The sequence below is a fragment of the Sarcophilus harrisii genome, chromosome 2 (genome assembly GCF_902635505.1).
Source record: "Sarcophilus harrisii chromosome 2, mSarHar1.11, whole genome shotgun sequence".
In the NCBI taxonomy this organism is placed as follows: domain Eukaryota; kingdom Metazoa; phylum Chordata; class Mammalia; order Dasyuromorphia; family Dasyuridae; genus Sarcophilus; species Sarcophilus harrisii.
This window is the reverse complement of record NC_045427.1, coordinates 182324367-182344153: the sequence shown is the minus strand read 5'-3', so window position 1 is coordinate 182344153 and position 19787 is coordinate 182324367. Positions and strand designations below refer to the sequence as shown.

At 31.1% G+C, this 19787-nt stretch overlaps 1 protein-coding gene across 2 annotated transcripts in view; it reads right to left on the bottom strand.

The window, feature by feature from the left end:
• The window catches only part of SNTG2 (syntrophin gamma 2), a 628864-nt gene that overhangs the window by 389321 nt on the left and 219756 nt on the right, over window positions 1-19787 (bottom strand). The window contains exon 2 of one of the 2 annotated variants that reach the window (XM_031951163.1): window positions 746-883. In XM_031951163.1, the coding sequence (XP_031807023.1) occupies window positions 746-883 (138 nt within the window). Of the gene's footprint in view, window positions 1-745; window positions 884-19787 lie in introns of those variants that run through there. The other variant, XM_031951164.1, reaches the window with a different exon arrangement.

Sequence of the window (19787 nt, the reverse complement as noted above, 5' to 3'; positions counted from 1 at the left end):
TCTGGGCATTTTCTCTGGAAGTTTTCCATTCCTAGAATCCTCCCTCCTTTTCTCTGCCTACAGCCTTCCCTGGCTTCAAGTCCCAATGCATATCAGATCTTCTACTGGATGCCTTTTTCAAACTTTCCTGATTCTAGTGCTTTACAACTTGTGTTTCCTACTTATTAAATATATAGTGTTTGTTTTTACATATACATTTCTTTGCCTTTTGATAGTTTCAATCAACTGAGATATCCTTAACAGTAAAAATTTTTTGCCCTTTGTTGTATCCAAAGAGCTTAGCATAGTGTTCAGCACATAATAGTTGCTTTAAAAATATTTATTGACTGATACATTTCTATAAATTTAAAATCAAATATATTAAATTTCTATTTATTACTATTTTGAAGTAATATCTTACCTATAAAATCTCAAGATGAAAATTAAAAAAAAAAACAGGAAAATAATTAGAGAGTACATAAAACAATAAATACATTTAAATACAAAACTTTTAAAAAGTTGTTTTCACAAGTAATAGCAAACTATCATTTAATGATAAGAAAAATTCAAATGATTAGGATAGTGTAACAGGAAATATATTGCCAAAACATCTGTCTGTCTGTCCTACTCTCTCTCTCTCTCTCTCTCTCTCCATATATATATATGTGTGTGTGTGTGTGTGTGTGTGTGAAAATTACATTCCTTTCAACAGTCATTGGCATACTGAAATATATCATTAGACACAAATAAATAGATAAGCACTTACATTTGCACTATGATTGCTTCCACTAATACAGATGACATCTTGTTTTTGGATTGTGAGTATCTCTTTTGTAAGTTTCAATCGGATGTCAAAAGCATTTTCTGACCCTTCATCATACAACAGTGCAATACCTGTTTTCGTCTGTAGAGACAAAGGCAAAATAAATGCAAATAAAATAGTTTGTATTTAATAAGTTTATTTTAAAAAATATTTCACTGAAAAATGTGCTGTAAACTTATGTGTCCTTTTCTTAATGTTTTAAAACATACACAAAAATTAAAAAAAATAGAATAATAATTTGTTTTCAACAAGATTTAAATAGAATTAGGGTTCCTAATAAAATTAGCTAATTAGCTAAACAATTATCTATGTTGTTAATGTATTATAATTAATGTAATTAATCAAGTAACTCATACCACAAACAATATTTTTCTGTTTTAACTTCAGCCTAGCTTTCTCCTTCCTCCCTTATTCTTTTCTATATGGAAAGTTGGCCTCAGAATCAAGAACCTTGAGTTTAAATTCTGCCCTCTGATATATACTGACCATGTAACCCTTCACAAGCAACAATATTTCTCTGTAATTCAGATAGATATGTTGCAGAGCAGTTGCTAATAACCATCATCATCACTGTCATCATCATTTATACAGTATTTTAAGGTTTATTAAAGACTTTATAAATGTTATAGAAGTAGATGCTATTACCCCCATTTTAAATAAGAGAAAACTGGCAGAGAGAAGTGATTTGGTTTGTCTAATGCCATCAGCCAATAAGTTTCTGAGATAGAATTTGAATTCAGATATTTCTGAAACAAGTTCCCATTGTAACACTTAGGTGATAACTATTTGGAAAGGGAGATTCCTAAAATCATAGAAGATGACACATGTGACTTCAAGAAATTTTGTCATCATAAGATAGAGTTTACTTAGAAGATATAGTTACTGAGAATATTTTGCTGGAATGATCTCAAAATAAAAACGTAAGACTGAGAATGATGGATATGTTGGAGAATGGGGAATAAAAAAATTGTGGAAATAATTTTTAGATTTTATAATGGGGGATGAATTGGGGAACAGTCAATGCTTGAACCATTACAAATTCTCCCTTACAGAACATATGACTTCTTCCACATTAACTGAGATTTCCACTAAGGTCACTGATACAGTGCCTTGAACTATTTAAAAATTAATTCAGGAAATAAAGAAGGACTGTCAGATTCTATTGAACATAGCGCTGAATTTGAATCTGGAATTTCTCCCGAGAATCTATATTAGCTCAGGAAATTACATGGAAATATAACATTTCATACTTATTCTTGTGGGAAATAATATAATTTTAAAAGTGGACTAAGCATTGTAGTCTAGTAGATAATCTCCTAGGTTTAGACTTGGACCAAACTGAGTTCAAATCCTTCTTCTTAGATGTCTAAGTCCCTTTACTTCTGTGTGCCATTGACAATTCTCCCATTTACACATTAAATTACTTTAAACAGATTGTATTATTCATATAAGTAGAGAATTCTCCACTATCAGGTGTGGTTCACATATTTTTTGCATTTTAGGAAGACAAAAATATTCATTTCATGCATATAATTTCTAAAAGAGTTATTTCACCTATTGATAAAATTAATATATTTAGAATCGGAGCTTACGTATTGTACAGATTATCATGTTAAATTTTATGGGCAACCTATGAGCTTATCCATCCATTTACTTATCTATCTATCATCTATCTATCTATCTATCTATCATCTGTTACCTACTTATCTAACTACCTATAGTTAATAAATACTATGAATAGACAAAAATTTGAGCTCAGAATATAATATGAGGAATATGAAAGTAGGCTGTGTCATCTTTTACATTTTGGCTAGAGGGAAGAGGAATAAATGGACCTAAGTTCTCCTTGTAATAAAAAGTCCACACGTTATACATATTTTTCAGGAAAGTAGAAATCAGTTGACAAGATCTTAATCACTTTTTATGACCACAGCTAAAAGGCTAAAAGAATATAATCTCATGACTGAGATTCATTTGCTAAGAAACTAAAAATAGTTTACTCTATGTCAGATATCTCTTTAGAGTTCTTTTTAACACATCACAGAATTCATGGAAAATTACTTCAAGAAAATTATAGCATGGATTTATATGTACAAAAAATATCCACACCAGGTCTCTTCTCAAGACAAAAAAAAAAAAAAAATGGAAATTGAGGGAATGCCCATCAGTTGGGCTCAATACTGTAGTGGGTATTTATGATGGGATATTATTATTATATAGGATATGATGAGTAGAATGCTCTCAGGAATAAAAACAAATCTGGAAAGTACTCCATAAACTCCAGAAAAGTGAAACATACTGTATACAAAATAACAGCAAAGTACTGGGATGATCAGGTGAGAAAGACTGCTATTTTCAAGATTGCAATCATCCACAACTACTCTGAAGAATTTATGATAAAAAATCCTATCAATACCCAGAGAAGGAACTGATTGTGTCGTACTACAGACTGAAGAAATCTCTCTTTCTGTTTCTATTTCTCTCTCTCTTTTAGACTTAATTTTTCTTAGTAGTATTTATTTTCATTAGGATGGAAGATGCAGTTTTTCACAACTTGACTTTTATGGAAATGTTTTGCATAACTTTACAAGTGGTTTATTAATTGTGGGTAGAGATAAGGAAGAGAACATAAAACTTAAAAAAAATTAAAAACAAATGCAAAAAAAGTGTTTTGAATATAACTAGGGGAACTATTAAATAAATAAAACAAAAAAGAAAAAGAAAATGATAGAATGAAGTAGAAAATTAGAGGTTACTTTACTCAGCTCTCATATTTTACAGATGAGGAAAATGAGATGTGATGTCACAGAATAATGGTCTTGTAAGGTCTCTTCTGCCTCTGAGGTTATGATACTATAATTTGGAATATTGTGTTCAGTTTTCAGGCCTGTTTTGTTTTGTTTTTTTTGGGGGGAAGCATAATGATAAACTAGAAAGTGTCTGAACAGGAGCAACTAGGATAGTCAAGGGTGTCAAGATCATACCAAATGACAGATGGAAGAAGAATCTATGAATATTTAGCCTGAAGAAGACTTAGAATGGATTTGATATCTATCTTAAACTATTAAAAACACTGTTATGGTGAAGAGGGATTAGAGTTGTTCCATTCAGTGCCAGCAGAACATAATTAAGATTAATGATAATAACTGCAAAGAAAAAAATTAATCTTGATATCAGGAAAACTCTCAACATTAATTGCTATACAAAAGTAGAATAATTTGCCTTGGATATAGGTCATTGAGCAAAGGCTGAAGGATTTCTTAGGTATGTTGGAGAAAAGTCTTTTTTGCCTCCTAAAATTAGAACTGTGTAAATGGAAGTTAATAACTCCATGAGACAGCAAGAATCAATCAAACAAACAAACAAAAAAAAAAAAACAAAAAAAAACAAAAAAAAAAAAAAGAAAGAAAGAAAGAAAGAAAGAAAGAAAGAAAAAAATAGAAGAAAATGTAAAATACCTACCTCATTTGAAATATAACTGACTTGGAAAATAGATTCATAAGAAACAATCTAAGAATTATTGTTCTATATGAAAACAATGATGAAAAAAGGAGCCTACACATCATCTTTCAGGAAGTCATCAATAAAAACTGCCCTAATATTCTAGAACCAGAGGGTAAAAGAGCCATTGACAGAATTCACTGATCACATCCTGAAAGAGACCCCGAAATGAAAACTGCAGGGAATATAAGAGCTAAATTTCAGAATTACCAGATTAAAGGGAAAATATTGCAAGCAGCCAGAAAGAAACAATTCAAATATTGAGGAATCACAATCAGGATTACCCAGGACTTAGTAGCTTCCACTTTAAAGGATTGAAGGGACTATACTATAATATCCCAAAGGGCAGGATTGCAGCCAAAAATCAACTATAGAGCAAAAATTAATCCTTGTCTTTCAGGGGAAAAGATGGACATTCAATAAAAGAGGTGAATTTCATTTATTTCTGATGAAAAGACTAGAGCTAAACAGAAAATTTGATCTTTATATACAGACCTGAAGAGAAATATAAAAAAGCAAAAAGGAAAGGCAAATAAAACTGTTTCTTTTAAAAGTTTACATCCCTATATAGGAAGATATGTTTAACTTTTGAGAATTACATCTTTGCTAGGGCTATACTTAGAGGGTAAAGGTATAAACTGATATAATATTATTCTGATGGCATAAAAAAAGAAATTAGAAGTGGAAAAGGAATTGCACTGGAAAAGAGGAAAGAAGAGTAAAATGGGGTAAATTGCATCTCATAAAGAGGGAAAAAAGACATATTATAATTGAAGGAAAAAAGGGATGAGGATGTATATTGTGTGAATCTTAATCTCATCGAATTTGGCAAAAAGTGAGGATATTACGCATATTTAATTTCATAAAAAAATTTGAATCACTCTATAGCAAACTAGGAGAGGAAAGGGAAAGGAAGAGGGAAGGCTAATAGAAGGGAGAACAGAAGTAAAAAAAGGGAAAGAGATAAGATAGGAGGGATGGGCTATAAAAGGGGAAGACTGCTTTATGAAGATAGTGGTCAGAAGCAAAATACTGGGGATAAGGAAAAGGGAGAAAGAAAAGAGAAAAGTATAACTTGGGGAAAAACAAGATGGCAGGAAATTAAGAATTAGTCATTTTAACTATGAATGTGAATGGGATGAATTCTCCCATAAAAGAAAGTAGATAGCAGACTGGATTAAAAGCCAGAATCCTATGATATGTTCTTAAAAAGGAACACATTTATTTATTTTAATTATAGCTTTTTATTTACAAGATATATGCATGGATAATTTTTCAGCATTGACAATTGCAAAACTTTGTTCCAACTTTTCCCCTCATTCCCCCCACCCCTTCCCCCAGATAGCAGGTTGATCAATATATGTTAAATATGTTAAAGTATAAGTTAAATACAATATATGTATACATGTCTAAACAGTTATTTTGCTGTACAAAAAGAATTGGACTTTGATGTACAATTAACCTGTGAAGGAAATAAAAAATGCTGGTGGGCAAAAATAGAGGGATTGGGAATTCTTTGTGGTAGTTCATAGTCATTTCCCAGAGTTCTTTTGCTGAGTGTAGCTGGTTCAGTTCATTAATGCTCTATTGGAAGAGATTTGGTTCATCTCATTGTTAAAGAGGGTCACGTCCATCAGAATTAATCATCATATAGTACTGTTGTTGAAGTATATAATGATCTCCTGGTCCTGCTCATTTCAATCAGCATCACTTCATGTAAGTCTCTCCAGGTCTTTCTGAAATCCTCCTGCTGGTCATTTATTACATAACAATAAATTTCATAATATTCTTATACCACAATTTATTCACCCATTCTCCAATTGATGGGCATCCACTTAGTTTCCAGATTTTGGCCACTACAAAGAGACCTGCCACAAACATTTGTGCACATACAGGTCCTAAAGGAACACATTTAAAGCAGAGTAATATGTACAGAGAAAAGGTAAATAGCTGGATCAGAATCTATTAAGCTTCAGCTGAAGTTAAAAAAACAAACAAACAGGTAGCAATCTTGATTTCAGATCAAGCAAAAGCAAAAATCTAAATAAGATCTAATTAAAAAAAATAAGCAAGGAAACTACATCTTGCTAAAGGATACCATAGATAATGAAGCAATATCAATACTAAACATATATATATATATATATATATATATATATATATATATATATATATATATCAAGTGGCATATATGCATCCAACTTCTTAGAGGACATGTTAAGAGAGCTACAAGAGTAATTTGACAACAGATCTATACTAATGGGGGATTTCAATCTTGCTTTATCAGAACTAGATAAATTGAACCAAAATATAAATAAGAAAGCAGGTAAGGAAGTAAATAGAATTTTAGATAAGTTAGATATGGTAGAACTTTGGAGAAAATTGAATAGAGACAAAAAAGAATATACTTTTTTTTCTTGGCAACACCTAGAACCTATACAAAAATTGACCGTGTATTAGGGCATGAAAACCTAAAAATCAAATGCAGAAAGGCAGAAATAGTAAATGTATCTTTTTTTTTCAGATTACAATGTAATAAATTACATATAATAAAAAAGACCAATGAAAAATCGACCAAAAATTAATTGAAAATTATACAATCTAATCCTAAAGAATGAGTAGGTGAAAATCAAATCATAGACACACTCAATAATTCCATCCAAGAGAATGATAATAATGAGACAACATACCAAAATTTATGGGAAGTAGCCAAAGTAGTTCTTAGGGTTAATTATAGATCTCTAAATGCTTATTTGCATAAAATAGACAAAGAGAAGATCAATGAATTGGGCATGCAATTTAAAAAAATCTAGAAAAATAACAATTTAACACCTCCCAATTAAATGGCAAACATTACATTCTGAAAATAAAAGAAGAGATTAATAAAATTGACTCAAGATTCTGACATAAAATCCAGTGGTCTGCCTCTATCAATGAAAAGATAACAATTAGAAAGTTTTAAAAAATCCAGCATAAATGAAGAGCAAATAGCCCTTATCCTTCAGATAGTTCACAAAGCAAAAAGGAAACTGCTTTTATGCAGGACATTTTAATTTTAAAGAGTAAGATTTTCCTTTTATCAAAAAAAGTGGCAGCTTTGGGGAAAAGAATAAAAGGTACCAGAATTTATTTACTATCATGCCACTGGTAAACAACATATATTGAATTTTATTTTTTTAAATAATATCATGATTGTGTGTGTTTGTGTATATTTTTATACACACAGAGACACACATTTCTGTGTGTATATAATTTTGCCATTGAGGTGTTTTGTTATGAAATTTAAGCCAGCATACTATTCAAATCACAATTAGAGGTAAGACTATTATGGTAATTATTTACCTACAAATGCTTTAAAACTGAATAACAAAATAACAGAAAGCCATATATTCCCCACAAAGAATACCAAAATCACTGTCACACGCACAAATCTCAACTCAGTCATACAACATGGAACATTTAAGTAATGACTATAGATGAGGAAAAAATCCACGTCCCTTTCTCCTCATTTTTTAGAATCAAGAACAAAGAACAAATAGATATTTTTCACAATCTTACTTCAAATATACACTATTTGCTTCATGTATTTTTTCAAAGTAGAAAGATAACACTAAATAATTTTTAAAATAAATCATTTAAAAGCATTAGCTTTTATTTTCATTCACAGATTTGAGTTTTATGTTTTTCAGTATCAAAGAATATATAAGTAAATGTACTACATGATAACATTACTTTTACTCATGACTTAAAAGAAAAAAAAATGGTTACATTTATTAATTTCTCAATACAAAAACAGAGATAATTTTCTACAAACTGTAACATTAATAAAATAGAACAAAACATTTTTGTTCAGCTATTTTAATCCACCATAAATAAAACACATAAAATAAGTATCAAGGTAACCAAGTTACCTTAAGTACCTTAAGTTAATTAAGTACCTAACAGTCTACTTGACTCAATATCTATATGTCTGTGACTAAACATCTAAATACCTTTTTTTCTAAGTATCTAAGTACCTAATAAATAATTCATAATAACAATTATTTAATTGTATAAATTATATAAAACACAAGCACCAAATTAACAAATAGCCAATTGAAAGCACCTAAGTGCATGTTTGCCTGGGCAACTAATTGAATAAGTTCCTACATGTCTAAGGGATAAAGTAATTAATCATCTAAATACATACTTAATTAAATATGTACCATAACATGTAAGGATGTGATCACTTGAGCAGTAGCATAACTGTATTATTGCCTAATTACCTAAGTAACTAATTATAAGTACCTAGGTACTCAGGTGCCTAAATAAATAATTAACAAATTATATAATTACTCAAAGTCAAATTATCTGATTAGCTGATCACAAGTACCTAATTAGTTGATTTCTTGATTGCTAAGCATATGAACTCCTAATTATATTTTAAGATAATTTTCAAGGACCTAAATATCTAAGTACTTATATTCAAAAAAAAATTAAGTGTGCTATCTGGTTTAATTGGGTTCACTCAGGTGTATACCAATTTATCCAGTTTAGACCAGTTTAGACTGATTGAAAATGGTTCAGTCTGATTCAGACTGGTTTCAATAGATTTACAGGTTGCTAAAGTTCAGACTACTTCAAACTGGTTAAAGACAGGGCAAAGTTAAATAAGTAGCTACTAATTAACTATTCTTATTATTGTTTGTCTTTGATTCTCCAAGATAACCTTAATATCAGCAAGGTGTTAAAAATAAATGACATAAAATTGAGGGAGGGAGGGCTGTGAAAAGTCATCAGCCTTATTTTCTCTTCCAGAGTCATCTGGGTCCAATGACCAGATACAGATCATGATCACTAAAGATAGCCTTGGAGACAGTAGGAGACCTTGGCTTTTTTAAGCTAAAATCCTTAGTAGGTCTCAGTTTGACCTAACCAACACTCATTCAATGATTAACAGTAAGTGAGAAAGAAATGACGCAAAGAATGATCTTTTTTTTTTTAACCTAGTCAAAAAAATATCAATTGCTATTTATACTCATTCTGAGGTAATCAGGGCCCAAATTTTAATTGAGACTTGACTTAGAACTTTTTTTTTCGTCAATAAAAGCCAGATTGATCTGGATTTATGGCATGATTTTATAGAAGGAAATCTAACCTGTGAACCTCAAGTTATCTTGCACAGTTCCAGTGATTAAAATTTACATTCATTTGGGCAGAGCATCACAGGATGGGAAGGGAAAGAAGGAATGAAAGGAATGAAGTAATTGAGAAAGGAAGGAAGGAAGGAGGAAAAGAAGAAAAGAAAGAAGAAATGAAGAAAAAAGAACAGAAAGGAAGAACAGAAAGGAAGAAAGAAAGAAAGAAAGAAAGAAAGAAAGAAAGAAAGAAAGAAAGAAAGAAAGAAAGAAAGAAATTTATGTTGTTTGATCTTCAGTGGAGCAACTCCTGATCACAGTAGTTATTTGTCCTTTGTCTTTGTTCTCCAAGATATTGATGATATCTGGAAGGTGATGCAATTAGTAAATACTTAATTATCTAACTGAAAGTACCTAATAGCATAAATACCTTTTCAATTAAATACCCAAAGAAAATATTGCTTATTCACCTAAGTGCCTAAATGTAAGAGCTTTTAATTATTTAATTAAAAGCATGTAGATAACCAATGATATTTGTTCTAATTAAACAAATATCTAATATTGAAGGATATGGTTACCTAAGTACTTATATACTTAAGTACCTATATTCAAAATCAGTTCAAATAGGCTTAAACTGAATTCATTCAATGTGGTTTATTAAAGCTCAAATGAATTTAAACCAATTAAAATTGGTTTAATCTGGTTTAGACCTTTTGGGATAGATTCAATTAAGTTCAAACTTAATTTAGTTTGGGATTATAAATCCCTAAAGTCCCTTAATTAGAAGAATTTAGACTACTTTAAACTAAGGCAATCCAGTTTAAACAGGTTCAGCAGTATCATGCCAGTATAAGACATTCCAAAAGCAGATACAGAGTTATTATTTATATATTAATTACTTATCAAATACCTAATTTATATGTGCATAATTAGCCAAGTTCCTAATTACCTATATTATTTTGATTCGTTCGTTTTTGTGATTTATGCTCTAAGAGGACCAAGATGAAATGATTATTTAGGAGTTAATGTAAAGTGTGTCAAACTATGGCTGTTCAGGTCACTATAAGTTTAGAAGAATACAATAGGAGAGGCGTAGATAGTCTGCATGAATATTTGGAGTGGAGATATCTCTAAATCTGTACATCTCACCATTTCATTTTAGATACTGTTCTGCTGCAGTTCTGCTTTGCTCATAGAAGACAACTTCACTTTGGGTAGTTCTGTGCCACTGTCTCCTATATCTCACAACTGATTTCAGAGTTCTGCAGAGAGATCTTGTTTCTTCTGACATTGTTTCTTCCATTGTTTCTTCTCAGCCCCATGCAAGCACTTGCCTTGTGTAAGCTCTCTTTAAAATAGTCTTTGAGGCAAACATACATTTGGCATTTGAGCAACCTATCAGATTTGCATGCTCTGTAGTAGAGTTTGACCTTCTCCAGACAACCAAATTTTACCAAGACTTTCCACAAACCATAATGACAGACAGGATTAAATTCCTCTCAGATAAGTGACCATCTTCCAGGTGAAGGAACAGCCTATTAATGAGAATTGTGGGGAAAAAAAATTCCAGTGCTGAGTAAGCACTATCAAAGTATAACCTATTTCTTTTTTTCTTTATAGATATGGACAGTAGAGACATCTTTGAATTTCTGGGTGATTATTTCCTCTTGCTGTGTAACACAGAAAATTTAATGAAGCCTTTGTAGGAAATTGCAAACCACTCTATTATCTTTATCAAGTAAACCCCTAATGGGGTCAGAAAGAGTTGTAATGACTAAAAACAACATAATTAACTGCTTGTATAAATACCTAAGAATCTTTTTTACTTAAGAATTCAAGTGACATTATTTAAATTTTTAAGTACCTAACTGCCCAAAGGAAATAAGTCCCTAAGGACATAAATATCAATGTGCTTTAAGAAACTCTGTTCCTAGGCAGAGCCAAGATGGCAGAGTAAAGACAGGGACACAATTGAGCTCTCCCACAAACCACTCCAGTTAACTTTAAATAATGACTATAAACAAATTTGAGAGCAGGAGAACCCACAAAAATGAATGATATCCAATTAAAATTAAATTTATCTATTAGGAGTATAAGAAACTATTGAGAATTAACTATCCATGGGGTAGCTGGATGGCAGCAGTGGATAGAGCAACAGCTCTGAGGTCCGAAGGACCTGATTTCAGATACTTAACATTGCCTAGCTGTGTGACCCTGGGGAAGTCACTTAGCCCCATTTGCCTCAGGAAAAAAAAAAAAGAATGAATTAGTTATTCATTAGAGAAATACTGATAAGCCTGAAATACTGAGCAGTGGTGGAACAAAAAACAAGTAAACAAAAATCCTTAGCTTGTGTTAACAGAAAGCAAGAAAAATATTTAAATATGAAAAATCAACAACAGATATATGGAGCTTATGTACATTTCGACAGGTATACAAACCAACAGGTATACAAATATACTTAAGGAAAATAAGACTGCATTTATAAATGGCATGCTGACTTTTCTGTGATTATTTTAGGCTCTACTCTATTGATTTTGATTCAATATTTATGGAAAATTATGTGATACAGCTGAAAGGCATAGATCTTGAATCAAGATTTTTATGTTCATGTCCTACCTACATTTATATTTGCTGTGACTAAGACTTCACACACATTTTAGCATTTGATTTGTGATTGCTATTGTCCTTTGATGTGCTCGAAGATTTTATTTGTTTTTTAATATTAACATCATTCAACAAAAATGACTGACTCTCTGTCTTTGTCTCTCTCTCTCTTCTTTCTCTGCATAATATATATTATATACACACACAAACCCACACTTACATGCACATTTATGAACATATATGTGTATATAAACACTGTATACATGTATAAAACATTTACATGTAGTTTAATAATTGAGATCTTCTTTTCCCATACTAAAATGTTTGAGTATTAAGAATTATTCTCTCTCCCCCAGAATCTGTTGGTATTCACTCACTGAAATTTAATGGAAAAACCTATCAACACATATCCAAAAGGCTTTGATCTCTCACCTGAGATAATAAGCTAAAACCATTTTCTTTGCCTTCATCTTCTTATTTAGGAAACAAACTCCATGAGAATATTCAGGACAATATGAATTCCTTTATTATTATGCATATCTATGCAGTTTTAATTGCTTCTCAGCACAGAAGATTTCTACAATTACAACTACATACAACACACAACTACGGATCAAAGATAAAGCTTTCCTTTCCCACTTTCCTCTCCTAGAGGAGGGAAATTTCTACTTCTGTTTTTTTTTTTTTGTTTGTTTGTTTGTTTGTTTGTGTGTGTGTGTGTGTGTGTGTGTGTGTGTGTGTTCCAAATCCCCTCAAACAATTATTGATTCCAAATCTCAGAACATAGATCATAGGACCATTGAGACTAATTTGTACTTTTAAGATCATCAAGTCCAAAACCTTCATCTAACTGAATCAACTAACTGAAGAAACTGAGATTCAGTTAGGTTTAACAATATGTTAATAGGTAGTAAGTATTAAAGGTGACATTTGAACCTTGTTCTTCTTATTCAGTGCCAAGGCTCTTTCTTCAGTTACACAGATGTCTCACTAGGATAAGAAGTAAAAAACACATATTACATCCCCACTCATTATCATCTTGTAGCTTTCAAAAGTTGAGACATTATCCCTAGCACATTTTGCTAATTAAGTATTCATTATGTTCTAGATATTTTTCTAAACTCAAAGACAACAATAAAACACAGTTCTTGCTATTGAGATGTTTATATTTCAAGAGAGGAATAAACATACATAAAAAGGTATTTATGCAAATCGAGACAGAACATTAGTGGCTATGCAAAGACTTTATGTAGAAGGTGGTGCCTAGATTGAATACAGGAAAACAGTGGCTTTCAAGAAGTAGAGGTAAAAAGAAAAGGTACTACACATATGAAGGAAAACTGAAACAAGGTCATATAAAGAAGGAATTCAATGCAATGTGTAAGAAAAAACAATCAATATGACTAGATCAAAGAGGTTTTGGAAGGAAGTAACATGTAAGATTACAAAATTATGAAGGGGTCAGGTTATTGAGTGCTTTAAACATCAAAAAGGGAGTTTTATTTACTCCTAGAGGTAATAGGAAGACAGTGAATTTTGCTATGTGGAACTTTTTGTATGTGGGAACTATGTGGGAAATTTTCATTTTAGGAAAAATATATATTGGTAACTGTGTGGAGGATGGCTTAGAGGGGAAAGAGAGAGACTTCAGGCAGGGAGATCAATTAAAAAGATACTGAAACATCTCAGGTGAAAATAATATAGATTTGAACTAGAATGATGGCTGTATGAATGAGGATAAAGGAGCCAAGAAGTTAAAAGTGAAAGGAAGAGAGAACTTAGGAGAGAAGTTAAGGATATGGAAATGAAGTTAACTTTTGGCAATTAAATGAATATATTTATGATAGACAAAAAGTAAACTAGGAAGTCATAGTTCGGGCAGCTATACCATCATCTAAGTCCTCTAAGATTATTGCAAAGTAGAAACAAAGGGTAGTGGGAGATGGAAAAATGGGATTGAAGGTATTTGGTGTGTTAAAGTGAAAAGTCAGGAAGCTAGATGACACAGTGGATAGAGTGCAAGACCTGAAGTCAGGAAGACTCATCTTTCTGAGTTTAAATCTGACCTCAGACTATGCAACCTTGGTCACATCACTTAACCCTATTTTCTTCAGTTTCTCATCTGTAAATTGAAATGGGGAATGAAATGGCAAACCATTCCAGTATCTTTACCAAAACAACCCCAAATGGGATCACAGAATCGGACACTACTGAAAGGACTAAACAACATAAAAACAAAAGTAGGAAAAGGAAATAGTTCCCAATGCATGGCCTCAGCTTTAGTTACCTGAAACTTGATTAAATTAGCACCTTCTCTCATCTATTTTGTTTCTTTATTCTTAGCCAGCACACATCCTATCTGTTTCTTTGTTACTCTTTACCTTGCTATTTTCTAAATTTACTCAGTAACCTTGTTTTTCTCCTAATGTTCCTCTCTTGGTAAACACCATTTTTAAGGTAACTCAATCCACATATGTAGAAAGTTTAAACTACTGAAAAGAAGGGTTCTAATTAAGAAAACCTGGAATCTATACTATAGCCAAGATTTTATTTTCAAAGGTTATTTATATCCAATTCCTTCATCTTATGTGTTAAGAAACTGGAATACCCATTTAAAGTAACTGCTGATAATATAAAATATTTAGGAATCTATCTGCCAAGGGAAATTCAGAAACTTTATGAGCAAAATTACAGACCACTTTTCACACAAATTAAGTCTGATCTAACCAATTGGAAAATATTAAATGCTCTTGGATAGGGCGAGCAAATATAATAAAGATGACAATATTACCTAAACTAATCTATTTATTTAGCGCTATACCAATCAGACTCCCAAAAAACTATTTTAATGACCTAGAAAAAATAACAACAAAGTTCATATGGAAAAACAAAAGGTCAAGAATTTCAAGGGAATTAATAAAAAAATCAAATGATGGTGGCTTAGCTGTACCAGATCTAAAATTATATTATAGAGCAGCAGTTACCAAAACTATTTGGTATTGGCTAAGGAATAGATTAGTTGATCAGTGGAATAGATTAGGTTCAAGGGATAAAACAGTCAACAAATATAGCAACCTAGTCTTTGACAAACCCAAAGATCCCAGCTTTTGGGATAAGAACTTACTGTTTGATAAAAATTGCTGGGAAAATTGGAAACTAATATGGCAGAAACTAGGCATTGATCCATACTTAACACCGTACACCAAGATAAGGTCAAAATGGGTTCATGACCTAGGCATAAAGAATGAAATTATTAATAAATTAGAGGAACATAGGATAGTTTACCTCTCAGACCTGTGGAAGGGGAAGGTCTTTATGACCAAAGCAGAACTAGAGATCATTACTGATCACAAAATAGAAAATTTCGATTATACCAAACTGAAAAGTTTTGGTACAAACAAAACTAATGCAGACAAGATTAGAAGGGAAGCAATAAACTGGGAAAATATTTTTACAGTCAAAGGTTCTGATAAAGGCCTCATTTCCAAAATATATAGAGAATTAACTCTAATTTACAAAAAATCAAGCCATTCTCCAATTGAAAAATGGTCAAAGGATATGAACAGACAATTCTCAGATGAAGAAATTGAAACTATTTCTAGTCATATGAAAAGATGCTCCAAGTCATTATTAATCAGAGAAATGCAAATTAAGACAACTCTAAGATACCACTACACACCTGTCAGATTGGCTAAGATGACAGGAAAAAATAATGATGATTGTTGGAGGGGATGTGGGAAAACTGGGACATTGATTCATTGTTGGTGGAGTTGTGAACGAATCCAACCATTTTGGAGAGTAGTTTGGATCTATGCTCAAAAAGTTATCAAACTGTGCATACCCTTTGATCCAGCAGTGTTACTACTGGGATTATATCCCAAAGAGATTATAAAGAAGGAAAGGGACCTGTATGTGCACGAATGTTTGTGGCAGCCCTTTTGTAGTGGCTAGAAACTGGAAACTGAATGGATGTCCATCAGTTGGAGAATGGCTGAATAAATTGTGGTATATGAAAATTATGGAATATTACTGTTCTGTAAGAAATGACCAACAGGATGATTTCAGAAAGGCCTGGAGAGACTTACACGAACTGATGCTGAGTGAAATGAGCAGGACCAGGAGATCATTATATACTTCTACAACAATACTAGATGATGACCAGTTCTGATGGATCAGGCCATCCTCAGCAACGAGATCAACCAAATCATTTCTAATGGAGCAGTAATGAACTGAACTAGCTATACCCAGAAAAAGAACTCTGGGAGATGACTAAAAACCATTACATTGAATTCCCAATCCCTATAGTTATGCACACCTGCATTTTGATTTCCTTCACAAGCTAATTGTACAATAATTCAGAGTCTGATTCTTTTTGTACAGCAAAATAATGTTTTGGTCATGTATACTTATTGTGTATCTAAGTTATATTTTAATATATTTTAACATCTACTGGTCATCCTGACATTTAGGGAGGGTGGGGTAAGAGGTGAAAAATTGGAACAAGAGGTTTGGCAATTGTTAATGCTGTAAAGTTACCTATGTATATATCCTGTAAATAAAAGGCTATTAAATAAAAAAAATTAAAAAAAAAAAAAAAAAAAGAAACTGGAATACCCAATAAGGGAAGTAATTTCCCCAAAAACAAGCAAATCAATGTGACAAAAGCGATTTAATATTTGGGTCTCATGACTCCGAATAATGGCACAAATAGGTTTGTGGTTATCTTCTCTGTTACATTATAGATAGCAAAAAAAAAATATTGAATTTTAAATACATTTATTTTTATTTTCCTGTTTCCCAAGGTAAAGCTATTCTTGACCCATGTACTCAGCTCCATAGGAAAGTATTAATAAAGAAAAATATTACTTTATTGATATGCTTCATAATAATAAGACAACCAAGAGAAAAACATGACTTAAATATTTAAAAAAATACTATTTTTTCAATTGTCAATGATAACTTTGTGAAAAATTGTTCTAATTTCATATTCTCTTTTTAATGAATAACAAGTTCACATTATCTCACAGGAAAAAAAAAATAACTGCCTTTGCAGATGTTACATCTACCATTAGCTTAAAAAGAAAACTCAAACAATCATCTGAAAAAAAAAATCTAACATGTCATGATGAAAGAAGAGAAAAATATATTTTGTCAGACACAATAAATCTCTTTTAATGAACAAAACAGGAAGAAGCTAAATACCTATTATAGAAGGGAAGTCAAACTTCATTTAATGTGCAAAATATAATTTTATAAAAGTCATCCAATTAAGAATATGGTCTTTTTATAGATTTAAAAATATATTATTTGTATGACAATAGTGATGGAAAAGAGACCAAGACAAATGAGAATATATTTAAATTTTAAAGTTTTTTTAGATCATTTTTACTTTCTTTTATCACAAAATAAAATCAATATGTCAAAATTTTGCACAATGTTTAGATAGACTCAAGAAACTTGATGAAAAATAGATAATTATGAGTTAACAGATTTGAATTCACACTGGATTATTAAGGCAACAGCCTTAATATGCAAAGGTTACTAAAAGTTTTCATTTATTTTAAAATTCTTAATACTTGAGTAACAGTTCATTAATTTGTTAACAATAAGATTGTGCTTAATTTAAAAGTAGATTGTGCAATTACTGAAAATAAAAGAAATTGTCTTATATGTCACTGAAAATATAATAGAAAATAGAGAAGTATAATAATATGATAGTTGAATGAACTTCTCTGATGTTTATATCATGCTCTAAGAAGTCCATTATTGGGAAATCTTCATCTTGCAAGATTTGATCAACTTATTCTACTTCATTACTTTCTGTCCATATGATTAGTGGAGTCATCAGCAAAAGAAAAGAAAAGAAAGATAGAGATCAGCTTTATACATTGTATTTCACATCTAACTGTGCCACTTTAAAGATTTTCTGATGCTACCACCATGCTATTGTCCCTTGAGATTGTCTTCATTTTGAGTATTGTCTTCTATTATTAAATTATAAATTTCTTTTAGAGCCAGGGATATCCTTTATTTCTTCTTCTCTTTCCCCTTCCCCTTCCTTTTACCCTTCCTCTTCCTTTTCCCTCTTCCCCTTCTTTTTTCTCTCCTCCTTCCCTTGTCTTCTTCCCCTTCTCTTTCCCCTCTTCTTTCCCCTTTTCCCCCAAAGAGATTGGTTTGAGAGAAAGTTTGATGAGTACTGGAAAGTATTGTTAAGGATAGATGCAGTATGTCCTCAAAGGAGTCAAGTTTCATTGAGCACCAGAAGATTCTCAGTATATGGAAGAGTTCTAATATACAAGTGTAAAAAGAAAAGTCTTATAAATTTAAACTTTAATATTTTAAAGAGTCTTTTTATGACCTCATAAATTATTTTTATTTTTTTAAATATTTTAATGTTAATTAGGGAGATTGGTCTATAATTTTCTTTCTCTGTTTTCATCCTACCTGGCTTAGGTATCAGTACCATGTCTGTGTCATAAAAGGAGTTTGGTAGGAGTCCTTCTTTCCCTAATTTTTCCAGTAGTTTTTTATATCATTGGAGTTCATTATTCTTTAAATGTTTGGTAGGATTCACATGTAAATCCATATAGCTCTGAAGATTTTTTTCCTAGGAAGTTGATCAATAGCTTGTTCTATTTCTTTTTCTAAAATGGGACTATTTGAGCATTTTCCCCCCTTTTCTGTTAATCTGGGCAATATATTTTTGTAGGTATTCTTCCATTTCACTTAGGTTATCAAATTTATTGGCATAAATTTGGGCAAAATAACCCCTAATTATTGCTCTAATTTCTTCTTCATTGTTGAAAAGTCTCATTTTTTGAGACTAACAATTTGATTTTCTTCTTTACTTTTTCTAATCAAATTAACTAAAGGTTTATCAACCAAAAATTCTTTATACAGCTAGAAAAATAATAAAATATCTGGAAGAAAAAATCAAGAATATCAAAGGAATTAATGAAAATAAAATTGCAAAAGTGACTTAAGTATACTAAAACCATATCATAAAGCAGTAACCAACAACACTATTTGGTATTGGCTAAGAAATGAAGTGTGGATTAGTGGAATAGGTTAAATACACAAATAGTAGTAGTTAATGGCTATTGTATTCTTGTGTTTGATAAACTCAAAACTTCTAGCTTTTGGGATAAGAACTCGCTATTTGACAAAAAAATATGGAGAAAACTGGAAAATAATATGCTTGAAACTAGGTATAGATCTCTTATATCCGCTACTGAGATAAAGTTGCAATCCATTCCTGACTTAGACATACGTGATGATATCATAAGCAAATTAGAAGATCAAAGTATAATTTACCTGTCAGTTCTTTAGAGAAGGTAGGAATTTATGACCAAATAAGAAATAGAAAACATTGTGAGATGCTAAATGGATAATTTCAATTACAATAAATTAAACAGTTTTTGCACAAACAAAATCAATGCAGCCAAGATTAGGAGAGCAGAAAAATGTGAAACATTTTTTACAGCTAGTGTTTCTGATAAAGATCATTTAAAATATATATATATGTATATATATATATATACATATATATATATATATATATATAAATAACTGAGTCAAATTTATAAGAATACAAGTCATCCCCCAATTGACAAATGATCAAAGGAAACAAACAAGCAGTTTTAGGAGGAAGAAATTAAAGCAATCTATAGTTTTCTGAAAAAAATAATAATGCTTTAAATTATTGATTAGAGAAATGCAAATTAAAACCACACTACCTCTGATAGTGTGAGGTACTATCT